Source organism: Lynx canadensis, chromosome A1, assembly GCF_007474595.2.
Source record: "Lynx canadensis isolate LIC74 chromosome A1, mLynCan4.pri.v2, whole genome shotgun sequence".
Taxonomy (NCBI): Eukaryota; Metazoa; Chordata; class Mammalia; order Carnivora; family Felidae; genus Lynx; species Lynx canadensis.
In genome coordinates this window covers 239,353,592-239,373,314 of record NC_044303.2, presented here as the reverse complement: position 1 = coordinate 239,373,314, position 19,723 = coordinate 239,353,592, and the positions used below count along the sequence as shown (strand labels likewise).

The following is a 19,723-nucleotide window of genomic DNA, read 5'->3' as shown; positions in this document are numbered from 1 at the left end:
CCCGGGCAGCGGGCCTTCCTCTGGCCCCACCGAGGGCAGAGCTGGAGACGCCCACCTGCCCGGCACAGCTGTTGGCTATGGCGACACACCGCAGGGGGCGCCCAGCCAGCGCGCCTGCCCTTGGGCGGTGGTAACACCTAACAACACGCTCTGCCCTGCGGGCTCACGGCTGCAGCGCCCGACCCGGCTCGCAAAACGCACACCCCACTGTGGGTGACAGTGGCAGACCCTGGGCCAGGGTCCCCACAATCACAATCAACCGAACGCCAGCTGCCCCAGCTGTGCAGGGATGAGGAACGGCCTTCTGCGGCGGCCCCCACGGACAGCAGCCCTGGGAAGGTGTTCCTGGCCCAAGGTCACTGGTCCTCTGACGCAGGAGCCCGGGCCCGCCCAGGGGTCACCCAGTCATGCGCCCTGACAGAGGGTTCTGCGGTGGGCAGTTCCCCCCCCAGCCACTCACCCACAGGATCCCACCGAGCACGAGAACCTCGGGCCCACTCCGGCCGCCCCTGTGGGGCACCTAACGCCCCGAGAACTCCATCCACTCCCCCCAGGGACACAGGGTAAGCAGGGAACACTTGAGGCCATTTCCTTGAAGGAAATACCCCGAAACTCACTTGAGCCTTAACCTCTGAGGGTGGGCAATGCCCCGTGGCCCCCAACCCCTCAGCAAGGTGAGTAGGGGGCCCCACAATCTCCGACCGTGCCCACAACACCAACAACGCACAGGCCCCACGGAGCACCCCCAGCAGAGAGAGGCAGGTGACGGTGTCCAAGGACGCCCAGCACAGTGGCCTCTCCGCATCCAAGCCCCGCAGCCGCCAGAGTCGGCTCCTTCCTGCTCACAGGCACGAGAGGCCGGCCTCCCAGTCCGTGCAGAGCCCACGTACCCCACGCCCCCCCCCCCCCCACCGGCCACCACCCCCTGCACTGGGCAGCAAGGCTCCACGCCGGCCGGCCCATCCACGGAATTCCCCTGGGTCATCTCAGTGTCCCATGGTTTCAAACTCTGACTCATCGCGCCTCCCTGTCTGGGGCCAGGCTCACCCCGGAGGCCACTGCTTTTCACACACACCCGGGGGGAGGGCGGCATTCCAGGGGGGCCACCGATCACCCACAGACAGCCTGACCCCTGCTGGTCCAGCACACGGATACGGGCACAGCCACAGACCCAAGTGCCCACGTCACCAGGGAAGGCCAAGTGAGCAGAGGGTCCGTCTGTGGGGTCAGCCACAGCCCACCTTGCGAACGGTGACTGGGTCGGGGGTTCACCAGGACTCCCCCACCCCCACGGGGAGGCTACAGCTCAGAGATGCCCCCCCCCCCCCCAGTCATGACAGCCACACAGCCAGGGACATCAGAACCAGAACAGGCCGGTCTCCGCATGGAGAGGCCTAGCCTGCCCCCTGGCCGCTCTCCCCCTGGCACCACCATCCCGGCACCCAAGCGTCCCCTTCCACGAGGCCATGCTGACACCCAGCACCACAGGGCACTCCACTGTCCCCAACGCACCTCAAATCATGTGCTGGCCCCGCAGCCTCCACGTCCCCAGGAGCAGGACACACGCTGATCTGAACACTGACGCACCCAAGGCCACAACGGACACCAGCCGTGGTGGACGCTCCAGTCTTCACAGAACTGCCCTGCGGGCCCTGTAACCGCGCAGCCCCTCGGGGAGCGGCCACGAGAGGCAGACCCTCACAGGCGCCCCTCGTGCCAAACTCACGGCAGCCACCCCCCCACAAGCAGCTACCACGGCCAATGGTGTCCACAGCTCAGATACCCATCCCAGCACAGCAGCATCACACTGAGAATGTCTAGGGAACTTTCTAGAACAACACACTCAGGGATCTATGTGGCAAGTTTCCTCATAATGGTCATGGGAACAGATCTCACATCAGAGGCACAGACGTGTCTCACCACCACTTCCTCAGCCTGGGTGGCAACAGACACCCCCTGAATGACACCTCCAACCACGTCACTGGGCTGAGAGGGCAAGAACAGATGCCCTGACACCCCAACACCACGTGACCACCAAGCCCCTGTGCCTGCCTCCACGTGCGTGCACACACAGCCCACATGCGTGCACACACATGCACACGGATACACAGCCCACGTGTGCACACACACGAGCCCAGCAGGGGACCTAGTCGAGCCAAGGGCCTCCCCCAGGAAGACCGTCTGGGAGCCCAACAGGCGCACAGAGACGTGGGAACACGCCCCACGTGTGCTTCCACCTTGCCGCTTCCCCACGGGACACCGACTCTGGGCACACACGCACGTGTGGTAGCCCCTTCCCCCACCCGCCGTCTAGTATCACGACATCTCCCTCAACGACACAATGAGACACAATGACCGCCGACAGCCGTTTCCAAGACGGTGCTGGGAGCTTGCGCCAGCCACGGACTCTCTGCCAACGGGACGGCGGGCCGCCTCCCTCCCTTCCTGAAACCCCGTGTCCTCGCCCAGCAGAACCGAACCCGGAAGCCGCCGTCCTGGCCGCTCTCCAGAACCACACAGCTCACTGAACCCTTGCCCCCACCCCAGGCGAGCTCGACCACTCCGGCAGCGGCGACCCCCCCCCACCCCGGGCAGCAGCCACCCGCGGCGCGGAGAGAGAAGTCGCTTGAGGTCCAGGGCCGTGGCTTCGGGGCGCTGCCCGCTGCCCTGGCTGCCGCGCCCAGGGAAGCAGGGCCCCCTTCAGAGGGCCGGGAGGAGACCCTTGGGTGCCCCCAGGAGCTGAGCTGCAGAGCAGAAGTCACAGACAGGAATCCAAAAAGGGGAACGGTGACGGGGTGAGGACGAGGCTGGGGTCAGAGCCCTGGGGAGTGAGGAACAGGAGTCTCAGCCAGGGACGGGGACATAGGGCTACGGGCCGGGTCAACCCTCCAGGGGCTGAGCCCACCGACCTCCATGGGGGCCCAGGGCCTGCGGCCATGCCTCACTTGCACACCTGCCAGCTCCAGAGCCCCCACAGGGCCTGGAGGGGGCTCCACCCAGGCCCAACACTCAGGAAGGTTCCCAGAAGTCCCTAAAAACCCCACACTTGGAAGTCAGGCCAGAAGCATCCGCACTCCCCACCACCTCCCTCCCGGAAGATACTTCCACCAAGAAACACAACACCAAAGGACGGAACTAACCCATCCTTTCCGCCTGCGATCTCCAATCACAAGAAAATACAGGACCTTAAAGGTCCTCAAGAAGGCACCGCTCCCCACCCCCGCCCCCCAGGCAAGACAAAGCTGTCACCCAGAACACGCCCCTACCTCCCCGGAAGCAGGTAGGGAGGCAAGGAGGGTTCACGGCAGAAGCCGGTGCTGACCCTGGCCTCCCGTGCCCAGGCCTGCATTAAGCACCACCCGGGTGAAGGGCCATGCCTTCCTGGCTCTAAAGCACCAGCCACAGGCCCACCAGCCGGGCAGCTGAGGTCAGCGCTGGCATCCTCCAGCCTCCATGCTGAAGGCCGGCAGCAGTGGGGGCCTCCACGGCCACAAGATAGGACCCAGCTTGACGACGCATCTGCCCGGTGTGCGTGGAGCTGCGGCAGGCCGATGGCGTAAAGGCTCCGTCCAGCTCAGGACCGCAGCCGACGCAGGGAACACCCGACAGTCCCGCCGAGCTCTGCCAGGCCAGGTGGGCCTATGAGCGGAGCAGTACTCCTCCCTGACTCCCACCCGCTCTCAGCACACCCTGGCCCCTGACCCCCAGCTGGGGTCTCAGGCCCCCTATTTCCAGACAGCTCCGGGCTTCCAAAAACACCCCAGAAGGGCCCCCTCAGTGTTGCTTCGCCACCACCACCGGGAGGCCCACCCAGAAAGCCAGGAGATTCCCCAGGGGATCGGCCAGTCAGAAGCACCAGCGGTCCTGTGACGGAGCCAGGCTTGGCCACTGGCGGGGATCTCAGCCTTCAGGAGAGGCTCCTGCCGGGCCTTCCCAGCTCGCTAAGGACTTTCCCTCCACTGGAGTGACCGTCACACTGGCCACACGACACAGTGCCAGTCACACGGCACCCTGAGCGCCAAATGGGCTCTGAAAGCGCACGTGCAACGTCAGAGTCCAGCCTAGCAGAGCCCCCTCCCCGAGCACGGTGACCACGCAGGGGGCTCCACCCTGTCTCTTCCTGAGGGAAGATGAAGAACGGAGAACACAAAACTCAAAGACCCGGCTGACTCCTGTGCTGGCTCAGCTGAGCGAGAGCACGGCCCGGGGACCGAGGCTTCGTCACCAGGCAAGCACGAGGCCCACGCCTGGCATCTGCCTGAGCTCCCGACACTCAGCTCGCACAGGCAGTGAGGCTCCTGAGGAGCCCGGGACAGAACCGAAGGGGTCAGAGGATGAGACGGTGGGCGGGGGCTCGGACCCCGGCCCCCCACCAGCCCAGCTGGGCAAGAGGCCCAGCTCTCCGGGCAGCGGCAGTGCCCAGCCCTCGGGCCCTCACGCAGGAGGAAATGGGCAGGAAGAAAATCACCCCAACTTCAAAACAAGATGCACTCCAAGTCTCGAAAGATAGGACTGCAATCCGCCGGAGAAGGGGCCGGCTGACGGGAAGCGGGACCCCCAGGGAGGCAGGAGAGGCTCCTCTGGGAACAGGATGCACTTGATGTGGCCGCTGTAACACAGTGTACCCAGGAAGACCACGCAGGAGCACCCTCAGAACCACGGAGGGCCGGCCACCCGCTTTCAAGCCCTCGAGCCAGGCAGGGGCGGTGACCAGCCCCAGACCCCCGCAGGCAGACAAGGACACGGAGGGACAGCCCAATGAGGACAGCGCCTTCCCCGGGGCACCTGACACTGGTTGCTCTCAGGAGATGCCTGACCTAACCAGCCAGGGTAGAGGGCCCCCAGCGGTCTGAGGCCCTCTTTCCTTAACCCCTGGAGCAGGGAGCCTCTGCCCAACCGCAGAGGAGTGAGACCTGGGGCTGTGGGCTGTCCTCTGACGACCCCCAATTCTAGAGGGCAGCTACTGAGGGTAACCCGTTCATCAGCCACAGAGAACCCGGGGTCTGAAGACTGCAGGACAGAGGGAGCAGGCCTGGGGGATCGGGGATCCGGGATCCCCCCCCCCCCCCCAGAGAAAGTGAAAGCGCTAGACGTCTCCTGATTCCGGAAACAAAGAGGGTGAGGAGGACCCTCGCCGGCCAGCGCCAGGCTCTGCAGGATGGGGCGGCCCCTCCCCCAGCCCGTGGGAACCTGCCGGCCTTCCTGCCGACGACCCCAGAGAGCGGGTTTGTCGGCGGCCAGGCGAGGCGGCGCCCAAAGCTGGGCTCCCAGCCGGGGCTTATCTGGCCGGAGCCCTTTGCCCCAGCGCGCAAGGGCAGAGCAAAGGCAACAGAAAGGAAGCAGGAAGGCACTGGGGCGGCCCCAACCCCGCGGCCCTACCCAGACTGCGGGACCCGGGGCTGGGGGTTCTCAGGCAGGGCGAGGCCCCTCCCCGTTTCCATAGCTACACTGGGCGTCCCATACCTCCTCCCGTCCCACCGAGAGTGCGAGAAAGAAGGTGCTTCCTGTGTCCCCGTGGGGCTGGGACACGCAGGGGGCAGCAAAGCGGAGCCCACAGTCCCTGGGAGCATAGGCGCAGCAGGGGCCCTGAGCCCCGGGGACAGGCTTGGCGAGGGGGCTCTGCAGGCAGTGGGGGTGCGGGGACAGGGGTGGGGGGGTAAGGGGGGGTTCGTGGGAGGTGAGATCAGGGGGAGAGAGGGACCGTGGGGAGCGGGAGCCTCCAAGGGAAGGAGTTGGGGAGAGTGGGTGGAAGGAAGCCCCGCACCCCTTCCTCGAGGAGGCCGGCCTCCCCGCGTCCCCGCTCCCGGCCCCTCCCGGCTCGCCCTCCGCCCCCTCCGGGGCTGCCTCTCCTCCCGGCCGCCCCCGGGCCCCGCGCAGCCCGGCTCCGCCTTTGTCCCGCGGGCAGGTGCGGCCGCGCTCACCCGGGCTCTGGCAGTCGGGCTCGCCCTCGGGGGGCCCCGGCGCCTCGGTCCCCTCGGTCCCCTGGGCCGCCGCGTCCCGGCAGCCGTCCGCCCGCGCCTCCACGGGCACCACGGTGAAGTTGGTGGGCATGGCCTTCCGACTCCGTCTCGGGCCCGCGCTCCGGCCCGCGCTCCGCCGACGCGCCGCGGGACTTGGGAGCAGGGGCGGGGTCCGCGCCGGCCGCCCCCGCCCCCCGGCCCGGCTCGCCCCGCCCCCTGGCCACGTGACCTCACCTGCCGTCCCCCTAGGCCTCCGGAAAAGTTTGCGCGCAGCGGGGCGGGGCGGAGCGGGGCGGGGCGCCTTCCGCAGAGGTCCCCTCCCCCAGCCTGGGCTCGGGGACGGCCCGCGCCCCCGGGGTCGCGCCTCCCCCAGCGGGTGACAATCCGCTCCTGCTCTGTCACCCTGCCCGGAGGGGGCCCTTGCCCGCACTAGCCTCCAAGCCGCCGCGTTCCCTGGAGGCCTCCGCCCGCAAGGTCCTCCCACACGCAGTCTGGCCCCCTCGAGGACAGAGCATTACCCCCCACCCGCTCACCACACCGTGCGCGGATCAGGTCTCCCCCTTCCCTCCTCCCTGCCTGGCTCAGGAGCACCCACAACCTTAAGGAGCCATGCCTGGCATAGGGTGGGGGGCAGAGGCTGCTGTTGGGGCTCAGTCCTCGACTGACAGAACCCAGACACAAGTTACCGAAGCTCTGAGACAGATCCAGGCCCACAGAGGACCCCCCCGGCCTTGCGTTTCCCGGCCTCCACCCTGGGGAGCCCTCCTTTTCCTTCATCTGGGCCCTGCAGCCAGGGAAGGAAGGCCAGGCACAGCCCTGGGAAGCACCGGCCCCCTCTCTTCCAGCCCCTGGTGCGCTCATTAACAAAGGACACGGGAAAGTAGAGAACAGAACGTCCACCAAAAGGAAAGTGAGTTATGGCATCTGGTGCAGTGACCCACCCCAAAACACGTCTACTATTTCACCATACACACCATAACAGGATAACCAGAGTGGTCTGATCGGGTTTGAAAATTGTGCGAGAATGTTCCGACAGGCCTAAAAAAATGGCAGCTGGGAGGTCCTGGGGATTACAAAGTTCTGCATTTTCTCTTCCTTTTTGCATATTAACAACCGAACAATATAAAAACAAATTCAGAAAATCCATTTCCAATGAAAGACAGAAAAAAGAAGACAGTAGGGTGGCCCGACTCCCCTCCCTCCCCCAGCTCCCACCCCCGACCCAGTGTGAGCACTAGCTTTCTGCAGCTGGCCTGGGCCAGCAGGGGACCAGGACTGTACCTTGTCTGTCCTCACACCCTGCCTCCCACAAAGGAGAGACAGGGGTCCCCCAGAGAGGTCTGAGTGTCGGGTGGGAGGCATTGGGTGGCTTCAGCTGCCTTCCCGGGGCAGCAGCCAGAAAGGTGGGGAAAAGGCCACCCACCCAAAATATAGACGGGTTCCAGGTGTCCTTCTCAGAGAAGGGCCAGCTTCATTGAACGGTGCGGGCATCGCTCAGCAAAACTAGAGTGTGGTGCTGAAGGGTAGGGGTGCGGGAACAGAGGCACCTTGCCCGGAGGTGCTGGGCAGGTCAGTGACCAGGCCTCTCCAAACTCAAGTTATTGTCCCGGGGTGGGGGGAGCTTGCAAGGGCAAGGGGACTGCCAGCCCCCTTCCACCCTAGTGGTCTGCGGCCAGGGCCAGGTGGCCACAGGAGCTCTTTAGTGGGGCCAACACCTTCACAGGTGAGGGACCTGAGGTCCAGAGGTTAAGGGCCACTCACAGGGAGCTGGGGGACTGGCAGAGGACTCTCTCCTCCCTTCTTTTTCAGAGGCTGTGGCTGACCCTCCAACTTTCCCGGCTCAAGATTGCAGCTCGTCTTTGCGGCCCGGGAGCTCGCTGTCCAGGAACCACCAAGGAGGGTGTGAGAGGGAAGGGGCGTCGGCTGCCCTGGGTCCAGGGAAGAGGCCAGCTCTGGGAGGCCCGGGACCACCTCGGGCAGGAAGTCAGCGCCTTGAGGCCGGGAGGGCCTGGCACCCACCCAGGTGCACACCCCAGGGGCCTGGGGCCAGTCCTGAGGAAAAGGGAGCAGATGTCCCACACTGCTGCTGGGACTGAGGGCCAAGGGGGAGGGGAAATAAGGAGGAAGTGGGGTGAGCAGAAAGAACCAGAAAGGCTCCAGGAGCAGGGGAGGGGAGGGAGACCCCTTTACCTAAAGCCAAAGTTACTTGGTCAGAACAAGTGTGGCGAGCCGTCCCTGGCAGGGTGGGATGTGAGGGCAGAGGGGGGACAGAAGCCCTGGAGGGGAGAGGCCACTTCTGGAGTCCTCACCGCTCTGTGGCACCAGGACCCTCGGGGCTGGTGGGACGGGGAGAATTCTGTCTGAGGGGACCACCCACGGCCAGGATGGGCCCTGCAGACCCCAAGTCTGGCCCTCAGGCTGTGGCTCCGAAAGAGGGCAGCACTCAGGGGCAGTGGACGCCCAGACAGTGCCACAGTGGCAGCCTGGACCCTGAGTCTGGCCTCTCTGGGCGGCTCCCTGCTCAGAAGCCCTGTGGCCTGCCCTGGGGACACCTGTCCCTCTCAAGGAGGGAGGGGCAAGCTTTCCAAGTTCTGCAAAACAATGGCCTGACTCCTCAAACACGTCACTGTCACCTGAGGACACGGGAACAAGAAGGCCGGAGTCGCCAGGTGGAAGGGCCCACGGAGGGAGAGGACTCACGGGCTTGTCGAGGGTGTGAGCGCTCTGACGACTGTGGCACTTTTCTGTAGCTTGGAGAGCTTTCAAAATAATTTTGCAGCTCTAAGTGACAAATGGCCGTATCTTAAAAACGCTGTCCTCTCCACAGCCTCCAATGCCCCCTGGAGGGTAATCTGATGGCCACTGCCACCAGACTGGCTGTACCGCCCCACCCTGCCCCCACCCTGCGGGCGGATCCCGGTGGGAGGCGGTGCCGAAGGAGCGTCTGCAGGGCGGAATCTGGAGCCAGGAAGGTGGCTCCCCCACCTCCAGAGCACCCCGGAAACCCTGCTGGGGCTTCACGTTGTTTTTGCGAGATGCACGTAACATTCCAAGAGCGTGGAAGGTAGAAAGCCTGTAGGACTTGAGCACTAACCGGGGTTTATAGCCCTTTAACGAGAAGATTCCGCCCCCCCAGGGGCCCCACCGTCCCCTGCCCTGCGGACACACCCAGGCTCGGTCCTCTGTCCTCGTGCACAGGCTTCCTGTGCCCCCGTCCCACCCCTCGGTCAGGACACCCGTGATCAAAGAACAAAGGAAGGCCTTCCACCTTCTTTGCCGTCACACCTTGTTCTGGTTCCACAAGTAACTTCTTTTCACATAAATCTTGGTGGAAACTCGAGAAGCTCACCGCAACACCCTCGGGGTCTGAGAACGTGAGATGCTGGCCCTGACTGCCTTCTCCCCAAAGCCCTCCCGGGGGCCAACGTGGGGGCGGCCTCACCAGCAGGCCTGCGCCAGCACAGGGGGGGCCCTCCTGCCTGCCCAGACCCCCGGGGGCCGTCAGCGCCGAGGAAACACCGGGACCGGCACGCATTCCTGCTCAGCAACGCAGGTCCGTCAGGCCCCCTTCAGAAATGTCGGAGGCCACATACCCTCAGTGTGACCTCTCTGGCCGTTCCTGCCCGGCTCACCCAGACCAGTGTCCTGGGGCCCAGGCAGGCCGGCAACCTGGCCTCAGCCCCTCCCCCGGGAGCCGGTGTCACGGGCGGTAGTGAGGTGCAGTGGAAACTGCCAGCGCAACGGGGCCTTGTGCCTGGACCTCACCTACCCACCCCGGTCCCGACCCCGGCCGCAGTCTGGGCACAGCAGGTTCCATCCCTCTCAGGAGCCTGTTGAGTGTGCCCTGTGCCTCTGGACTTCCCCAGGGGAGTTCCAGGGGATGGGGCGGGGGGGGGGGGTGGGGGGGGGTGGAGGGGGGGGTCAGGAGCATCCAGCTTTGGGCCTTGGGGCCCCTGACCTCCCCTCAGGCCCAGATACCCTGTTGTCCCCCTGAGGTCCACATGCAGGCTGTTCCCAGCCACGGGTCCCCCTCACAGCCATCACATGGGACTCCCAGGTTGTGGTGTGTGTTACTGATGTCACCTTGGGACCTTTTTGCTGACGGTGCTGGCCAGGTTCCACCCCCAGGCCCCCATTGAGCTCCCCAGGGAGGCTCACGGGACACCCCCTATGGCTCCCACCCCAGGCCGGGCCTGGGTGTGAGGCGACACCATCAAGGAGGCCCCAAGCTTGCAGGAGCACAGTCTATGGTCAGGGGCCATGAAACAGATTGACATTAAAATGGCGGCCATGGGATTCCCTTGCGGCCTCGAAGGCACTGTTCCGGAAAGAAAAGCTGCCTAACTCTTCTCCCTTACCATCAGGCACTTCTGCTCGTCGATGGGCTCCCTTCAGAGTGAGAGGTGGACCCCCGGGGCGCCAGGACCACGGTCGTCCACGCAGCCAGCCCAGGCCTGTGTCGGAGTCTGTAAGGACAGCCCCACGGATCAGTAAGGAGAGACCGGCACCTCATCAGGGGGCCGCCTGTGCTGCACACGGGGCGTGGGAAGCGTGTGGCCACTTCAGAACCCTCCCCCTCCCCCCCTACACACACACACACTGGCCAGGAGCCCCCAGTCCCTCTCCCCACAGAGACGCACACTCGGATGCTCGGAGCGGCACGGTCTTCGCGAGCCAGGCGGGAGATGAGCCACAAGGCCAGCAACACCACGGGCAGACGGACGGGAGGGTCCGAGCTGTGCAAATGCGTGCTGGCGCAGAGCTCTGTGACAGCTCATGCAGGCAGGGCCAGGCGCCAGGACGGTGGCCCTGGGCACACCACTGGGCTCAGCCGTGGGTCCCGTGTGTGACCTTACTGGGGGGAGAAAGCGTAGCTCAGAGCCGCCTCTGACGCGGAGGTAGGCCCAGCCCGATGCCCTGGGACGGAGCTCAGCTCCACGAGAGGGGGCAGCAAGCCCGAGGCCCCAGGTGCGCCTCCCCCTGCCCCGAGTCGCTTGTGTCCCTGGCAGTGGGCCACCCGGGGCCGCGTCTCCCACATCCTTCTGTGGGTGAGCGCCAGCGAGAACTGTCCATCACATCACAAAGAACTCCGTCTGGTGCACCTGTCCCGGCGGGAGGTCCCAGGTGGGTGGTCTGTCAGCCCCTCGGGTCTCATGAGTCCAAGCCCTGGGGCAGGAAATGTCCCAAAGCTCCCTTGGCGGGCGGGGCTCAGGGCCTTTATCTGTGCTGTGCCAACTACTCACAGGGAAAGAAGACAACCATCTATAGCAACAGCAATGATGCCCGTTCTGTGGGCCCCAGAGAGGCCGAGTGGATGCCAGATGTCACACAGCACAGCGGGGGGCTGGGACAGCAGGCAGCTCCGAGAGTCCACAGACCCCGTGCGGGGGGTGGAGACTGGAGCTGCCCTTCCGGGGACCCGAGCCCACTGCCCACCCACACCTCGCCCAGGCCCTGAAGGCGGAGCCCTGCACACAGGGCCACGGGCCACCCTCAGTAGCTGGCACGGGCTCTCCCAGGAAAGGGCAGCTGTGTGCACACCCGGCCTGGAAAGGGACTCTGGCCGAGCGTCCTGTGGTCGCCGCCTCCCCCCCCAACACCGGGCGGTGGTGTCCGGACAAGCTGTGCAACGGTAGGGGTCACGTGACCCCCAAGGAAGGTGAGCTCCTTTGCTGACCAGTTCCTCTAAGAATTCAACAGTCCGTCACCAAGCATCACCGTGCCAGGCACCGCGGCCGTCCCTGGACACATAAAGTGGGGGCCAGTGGGTCCCCACATCCCAGGCTCCATCTGGTGTAGGAGGCAAGGTCTCCAGGCCTGTGCACAGTGCTGTGCACAGTGCTGGTGCGGTGGGGGGGGGGGGGGGGGGTGTGGGGAGGCACTTGGGAGAAGGAGACCCCGGCTATGGGCAGGTGCAGGGGTGCAGAGGCAGGGAGGTGGGTGGACAGAACACACCAGGTCCAAGAAGACGTTGGCCTTCCTCCAGGGCCAGCATCTGCTCAAGGGTCTTGGCTGGTCATCCAGGTTCTCTCCCTGGACCCTCGTCCCTGGGGAGGCGGAGTATGGCCTCGACACCGCGAGGCCGTAGGGGACTGCCCGGGCCAGCGGCCAAACACTAACCAGACCCCTGCCGCCCCCACCCCAGCCCTTGTTCATTTGCTGTCCCTTCTTTGGAGGAGTGACCCCTCCAAAGTGACAAACTGCCCAGGTCACCCCAGGTGGCCCTGCACAGGGGCCACCGCCTTGGAGACTGCTTTCCCACGGCAGCTGAACCCCCAGGCCCATGGTGGCGGCACCCTGCTTCTGCGAGCTCACCCCTCCTGAGGCTCCTGAGACGTTGTGGGGACGGCCAAGGCTGGCCACCACGGCCTGTGGCTATTGTTCATGGGAGCCTGTGGTGACCCCCGCTGTCCCCAAGTCCCGTGGGGGTGGTCACTGGGTCATCCTAGAGTCCTCGTGACCAGACCAGCATCCTCTCTGAGGACGGGACCCCCACTCAGGACCATGCTAGGGCCTGGGTGACTGTTTTCGGGAGGGAGGCAGCTTGAAAAGCCGCCAAGCATCGGGGTCTCACACAATGTAGTCAGTGGGGGCGAAGACCCCAGCTTGGGGGCTGTCACAGCGACCCAGTGCCACGCTGTGACCGTGTGTGGGCATGTAGCCCTGTGGACGTGGCTGCCGTGAATCCTGCCACCACACGGGCCTCCCTGCCTCCTTCACCCAACCTCACATCTGGACAAAAACGTCTGCATTTTGACTTTTCTTCCCCTTTCTGAAAAATGGATTCTGTTTAATTGTGGCAAAATACACAGAATAATAAATTGGCCGTTTTAACCATATTTAACTGTGGTTCAGGGGCTTCAAGTACACTCGCGAGTGTTAACACAGTCAAACAAGGAGGCCGCCGGATGGGTGTTCTGATGCGCAAACAGAGAAGGGGGCCTGAGAACAGCCGGGCAGGCAGGCAGCCTCACAAATAAGCTGGCCACGTGCCCTATGACCCATCAGGTCACCTCCTGGCTCCGTGTCCTGTACAAACCCCTCCCGCACTCCTGCTGGGGAAGCTCCAGATAAACTCTGGGGAAAACAAACCAAAACAAAACAAAACCTGTAAGGTGCCTCAGTTTACCTTTTAACATATTGTTGTGCAACCGTCACCACCATCCGCCCCCAGAACTCTTTCCATCTTGCAGGACTGAAGCTCCGTCCCCATGAAACGCTGACCCCGGACCCCAGGCCCCAAGTCCCTGGAGGCCACGTCCCCCTTTCTGACTCTACGTATGATTTACACAGGGGAGTCACGTGCGATACGTCCCGTGTGACCAGCCAATTCCACGGAGCACAAGGTCCTCAAGGTCCACCCATGCCGTGGCAGGTGGCAGGGTATCCTTCTTCCTTAAGGCTGACCCCTGTTCCGCTGTACGGATGGGCCACGTCGTGTGTCCAGGCTGACCACTGTGCCACTACACGGATGGGCCACATCGTTTGTGTCCATCCGTCTGTCGACGGACACGGGGGCTGGTTCCACCTTTTGGCTACTGCGAATCATGTGTTTCACTAAGTGACGTCCCCTGGATGGAGGTGGGGCGATTTCCAGGCAATGTGTCTAAGTAAGAAAGAAAAGCACCGGGATTATGTTCCTGTTTTTGTGAGGAATCGGGCGCCCACGCCAGACTTCTGGGAGGAGGCGGGAGGCGTCTCCCTGGGCCCACAGGAAGGGGACGGACGCTCCCCATACCTTCTAGCTTGCAGGGTGAGCCAGCCCTGCTGAGACAAAAATACTTCACAATCATTTAAATTAAACAAGCTGCTGCTGGCCGAGATAAGCAGGTCACAGTCAGGCGCCCAGGGCGGTGATTTCGATCCTATTATTATCCACAGCACTGATAAGGTGACCAACGGCCTCTCTCAAGGTCACACCTATCATCCCAGGAAGGTGGGGAGCCGCGCAGGGTTTTGGACTCTCTCTGGGGGAGGGCTGGGGGCCTGCGCAGACGCCGGCCCCGAGGAGGGGAGACGGGCTCTGGGTGGGTCCTGGGCGTCTGGGTGTAACAGCTCCAGCCGCCCTGCCCCTGGAGGCAGACAGACACCCGAGGATCCAGGCAGGAGGACCCTCCGAGAAATGCATAAGGCCTCCTGCCAGCCCTCCCCCTGCACCTCCTGGGGGCGGCCGCACAGCAAGGCCACCAGGCCGGAGACACGGGGAGCGCCGGCCCCCCGCCACGGGCTGAGATCTCCTCACCAGCGCGGCCCGTGTGCGTGTCTGGGGGACACACATGCGTGTCTGGGGGCCGTGGACCCCGAGGGGCAGCCGGGGGCGAGGGCACACAGAGACCCAGCCGCGCTCTGCCTGCTGGACGGTTTCCAACCGGCTGAGCCGTCGCCTCAAGCTGGAAACTGCCAATTTTGCTTGGCAGCCTGAACCCAAATTCACCTTTTTCTGGACTTTCTTCTATTCTGTTAGGGGGAGAAAAGGGGCAGTGTGCTTGAGCCACAGTTTCCGAGTGAGATAACTATCTCTGGGTTTAAGTGCCTCGTTCAAACATTAAATTTTTGGCTTGAATCACACGAGAGCTGACAGAGAAAGTGCTAGAAGCCTCGCCGCCATCCACAGAGAAATACTTTCTGTGTAAATGCCACAAGTCATTAATTTCTATTTTCTCGGGGCAGTGAGTCAAAAATACATTTAAGAAAACAAAAAAGCTTTGATCACAACGAGCACAGCAAGGTCGCTCGGGCCTTATAGCTCAAAACCTCGAAGGTGACCAGCAAGGTCCTCTCAGAGACAAGCGTCACAGCCCGAAAACATGTCAAAGTGTGATGAGCGCAGAGAAAACAATGGAAAGCAGGTTGACTAAGATCGCGTGGCTGCCACTTCCTGCTCCCGGGAGGGAGGACACACACACTACAGAAGCAGAACCAGAGAGCGTCTGCCACGTCGGCTTCCGCGGGCGCCACAGACCACGGGACGGAGGCCACAGCTGGCCACCTCGCCGTCCACGCCAGCAAATACAGTCCCGCAAAACGAGGGAAGACAATGACATTCCCAGGAAACAACACCCGAGAAAATTCCTCCCAAGCTGAAGGCAGGCGGTTCCGGACAGCAGCACGGAGATTTGCAGTAACCGGGGAGGAGATGGGAGGTGGGTCAGGACGCACACAGTGACGCGACACGGCGTGGTGGCAAACGCACGAGACGCGAAGTCCGTCTACTGAATTCGACTGCTCAGGAGCACGGGCCCCACAGGTGAGAGGTGACCGTGTGAACACCCACCCCAACAAGCCAGGCACAGCCACGAGAGTCGCAGGAAGCCGCTGGAGGAAACGGAATAATGAAAATACACGTTTAATACCAGAGAACGCAAGAAGAGAGGATCCCGCACTGGCTCACCGGGTGAACGCACCACTGATGAGCCCTTCTTTTTAAAAAATTTTTAGAAGTTTTTGTTACTTATTTTTGAGAGAGAGAGTCACAGAGTGTGAGCGGGGGAGGGGCAGAGAGAGAGGGAGACACAGAATCCGAAGCAGGTTCCGGGCTCTGCAGAGCCTGATGCGAGGCTCAAGCGCATGAACTGAGAGATCATGACCCGAGCCGCAGTCGGACCCACTGAGCCACCCAGACGCCTTGCCACAAGCCCTTCCGAGGACATGTGCCCCGGCACCCTTGTCCCTGAAAGCAAACATGGACGAACGTCCACGCCAATGGGTTTTCGCACATACCTCTCAGTAACTGATGGAATGAGTGGACAAAGACAAAAACTCGGTGCAGACAAATGAACTTTGCACCCATGTGTAACGAGACTGGCCTCACCGGCGGATGCTAGAACACACACCCAACAGCCACACAGCGTATTCTCCCCAAAGACGCGTGAACGTCCGGCAGAATCACAAGCAATTTCAGTCCACTTCAAAACTGTGAATGGGGCTTCATTTAGCCACAGGGTCTTTGCAGAAGTCATCAAGTTCAAGCAAGGTCACCCTGGGGCCAGTGGGCACTGATCCAGGATGACTGGTGGTGTTAAGAGGAGACAGGTTTGAAAAGCAGGAGGAGGCAGTCTCGGCCTGACACAGACAGGGTGAGCCGTGCAGCCCAAGGCTCACCTTGCAGCCCGGAGCCTCTGGGGGCAGCGCCTACCCCTTGACACAGGGCCTGTAGCGGCCGGACGGCAGAGGGTAGCACTTGGGTTGTTTCACATCCCTGGTTTGTGACATTGATACTGATAGGAGATGTGACGAATACTTGGTGATAATCATTTTTAAAGTGTAGATGTAGACAAATTCCTTGGGAAACACAACCTACCCAAAGTATCGCAAGAAGAAAGAGCAGCTCTGAAGAGCACGGTATCTCGTGAGGAAATTGAAACCTTCACACACACACACACACACACACACACACACACACACCCCCACGGCCCAGATGGCCGCCTAGGGGTTGTTTTCTAAACACTTAAAGAAGAAAGAACACCAACTATATTCAACTTTCACAGATAGTTAAAAAAAGCAATATTGCCTAGCTTGTTTTATCGAATCAGCATTGGTCATCGAGGAACTGCAAGGGGGAGCCACAAAGAGACGTGCCACGGCCGGCGAACGCATTAACGTGCCCCTAACTGCAGGGATACGGCGTCCTGTTTTCATCCCGGGGGAGGTTTCATCACCTCCCGGACGCTCAGGAAGAAGCACAAGGAGGAACTGTGCATTTCTGACTCCTCGCATCACAAGTCGGTGCAAGTTGACTTAAGCACACGTGTGTCCACCAGAAGGACTAGGGGCGGCGGTGGAGGGCAGAGGGGGCGTGGCTGGGACACCGCCCCGTGCCAACCAGTCCCACCTGGGCAGGAAGTGGGCGTCAATCCAGAGTCCAGTGAATCAAGGTCACTTAGCCCCAGTTGCCTAGATAAAGTCTTTATTGTCCGCAGCACAAGAAACAGGACCCGAATGACAACACAGCTCTCACGCAGAACCGGGCAGGTGCCTGGAGACCCAACACCATCTCTCGCTGAGAAACAAAGTTAACGTAAACAAGCACCAGACCCACCAGCCAGTCAGCTAGTCTGGGAGGCTGGGACCTTGGGCTGGTCCCGGGCCATCAAGTCTCCTGATATCCTGAGGCACATCTTCTGGACACTGGTTTCTTTCCTCCTCACCCTGTTGATGGAAGGTTCTAGAATTACCCTTCTCAGATGCAGGAAATGTGTCTTGTCCTCCATCACCCAACACGGCACCCAACGGTGCTCAATGAGTATTTGCTAACCAATGAGCTTGGCTACCCAAGATTGGTCCCACCAGTGGTGGGAGGTGGGAGGTGGGAGGTGGGAGGCAGGAGGGGGGAGGCAGGAGGCAGTCTCCCTGGTTCCCATCAGTCCCCGTGAAGTGCATGGATGTGTGTGTGTGTGTGTGTGTGTGTGTGTGTGAGCACGTGTGTGTCCACCCAGGGCTCTGCCCTTCCTGAGGTACAGCCATGTCTTCTAGATGTCAGGGCACCTTCCCAAGGAGCCTCCCACAGCCACCACCAGGCCATGGTGCCGTCCCTGCGTCCATCCCTGGGGCACAGGGCACGGGGCACAGGGTGGGTGTGGTAGCCACATGGGCCCCTCACTGCTTCAGGGAAAGCCGTGCCTCGTGGCTCAGAGAGGCAGAGCCCCTGTGCCCGCTTGGACCCGCCCAGGCGGCACCAGGTGGGGCTGCAGGTGTTTGGAACTCAAACACCTCTGTCCGAGCAAACACAGCACGGCGGGACTCCGTGGCCGTGTGCCACACCAGCCGACGGGCGGGGTGGGTACCATCTGAGGGGCAGGGAAGCCGGACCCCCGCGTCCTGGGAGCAGCCCCAGCCTCTGCGTGCAGGAGGGGAGCCAGAGGGACGGCAAGGCGGGGAGGGGGCCACCGAGATGCAGACGCCAAGTGTGAGCCAGCCAGTGGCTGCCGAATGTGTCCGGGGGCGTTTCTGGATGGCCAAGGGCAGGCACAGGAGGGCGTGGGGCAGCGGGCAGCTCGCAGGAAGACAGGAGACAGGCCAGGCCAAGTCTCCAGCTCACCGGTAAAACCACGGTAAAGACAAGGAAGGCGTCCAAGAGCACCCACTCGGCTCCCCCCAGGGCCCCCGAGGCCTGGAGGTCAGACAGGGCAGGGAGGGCGTGTTTCCTGGGGACAGAGCTCCGGTTTGGGAGGGTGATGTGATGGCCGGTGGGTCGGCTGCACTCAGTGTAGATGCTTGGAAATTTTTGTGTTTTGTACGTTTCGCCACAATTATTTCTTTTAAGTTTATTTTTATTTATTTTGAGAAAGAGAGAGAGAACGAGCAGGGGAGGGGCAGAGAGAGAAGGAGAGAAGGGATCCCAAGCAGGCTCCACATCGTCTGCACAGAGCCCGATGCGGGGCTCGATCCCACGCACTGTGAGATCGTGCCCGGGGCTGAAATAAGAGCCCGACGCTTGACCGGCAGAGCCACCCGAGTGCCCCTATTTTGCCACAATTAAAAGCTAAATTCTACAAGTCTGTGTAGTTTCAGCTAAGCAAGTCAGAGTGGAGAGGGCTGCCGGGCTGAGCAGTGCCTCCAGCACGGTGAAAGCCAGGGCACATTGGTGACACCCTGCCCCAGGCCACCAAGAGAGTCACCAGGGGACCATGCAGGGCCAGCCTGAGACCCCAGAAACTCCCAGGGCTTCCCCCTCTGCCCTCCAGCCCCTCCTGGGGAGCACAGGCCCCCACCAGAGCAGGACACACCGGCCGCAGGGCCCCCTGGGTCCCACTGGCCTCAACCAGGGGCCTGGCCAGGGCCTCCAAGCCCCACAGGAAGAACCCTGAGAGCACCTGGGAGTCCTGGGGGAAGCAGCAGCCTGGGCCCTGGCGGGTGTGACAGGCGTGACCCAAGGAGACAGCAGAAGGTTCTGGCTGGGGTGGTGCCCAGAGGCCCCCTGGAGCCCAGCTTCCAGGAGCTGCCAGACGGCCATGCCCAGACCTGGGGATTCGAAAGGGGAAGACGCACTGTGTCGCAGGTGGGAAGTCCCCAGCCGCCCTGCTGTCCTCCGGTCCCCCAGGTCCTGGGCGCCAAGCCCTCAGGGCTGGGGTCAGGTGTCCAGGGAGGGGACTGCCCTGCACACACCCCCACTCCCCCCTAAAGAGGGGAGTGAGCAAACCCACCAAGTCCTTGATATCCCCTCCAAGACTTTATTTCTGGATGTGGTTGAGAAAGTACATGGAAAATCACCTAAAACTGCACATACTTGGTTAACTCGAGTCTTAGCTGTGGCGGTGACTGTCCCCCTGGACCCCACTGAGGCAGCCACTTTGGGCAGCTCCTGAACCCTTCAGAATCTTCAGAGGCCCCAGCCCTTGCTCCAGCCTGAGGCGGGGTCCCCGGGGCAGGTCCCTCGGGAGTGTCCTGGGCAGGGCACGCCTCTCCGAAGGGCCGCTGCAGCCTCAGGGACAGCTTGGACTGACGGGGAGCCCCGCCTCGGGGCTGCAGGGGCCTAGGACACTGGGGTGGGGGAGACGCCCCTGACCAGTGGGAGCTGGGGGAAGGCAGGAGGATGGGACCGGGTGGGAGTCAGGGCCCTGAGGCTGGGCTGGAACTTTCCAGAACTCCTCCTCCAGCCCCTGGCCTCCCGGCAGGATTCAACAGCAGCAAGGGAACAAGCAGGGTCTGGCGTGTGGACGAGGTCTCAGAGGTAAGCCAAGGACAAGGCGGCCTCACCAAAAAACAGGCCTCCAGCAGAGCTCGAAGTGGGAGCGGGTCTGACTGTGACCCCAGGGCACCACGGC

General features: G+C 62.8%; 1 protein-coding gene across 3 annotated transcripts in view; it reads right to left on the bottom strand.

The window, feature by feature from the left end:
- SLC12A7 (solute carrier family 12 member 7) overlaps positions 1-19,723 on the bottom strand; it is a 67,782-nt gene that overhangs the window by 31,976 nt on the left and 16,083 nt on the right. Inside the window, exon 1 of one of the 3 annotated variants that reach the window (XM_030333184.1) lies at positions 5,922-6,097. The exons of 1 other annotated variant lie outside the window; for it this stretch is intronic. In XM_030333184.1, coding sequence (XP_030189044.1) covers positions 5,922-6,051 — 130 coding nt within the window. In that variant the 5' untranslated portion in view covers positions 6,052-6,097. Of the gene's footprint in view, positions 1-5,921; positions 6,098-19,723 lie in introns of those variants that run through there. One more of the 3 variants, XM_030333194.1, reaches the window with a different exon arrangement.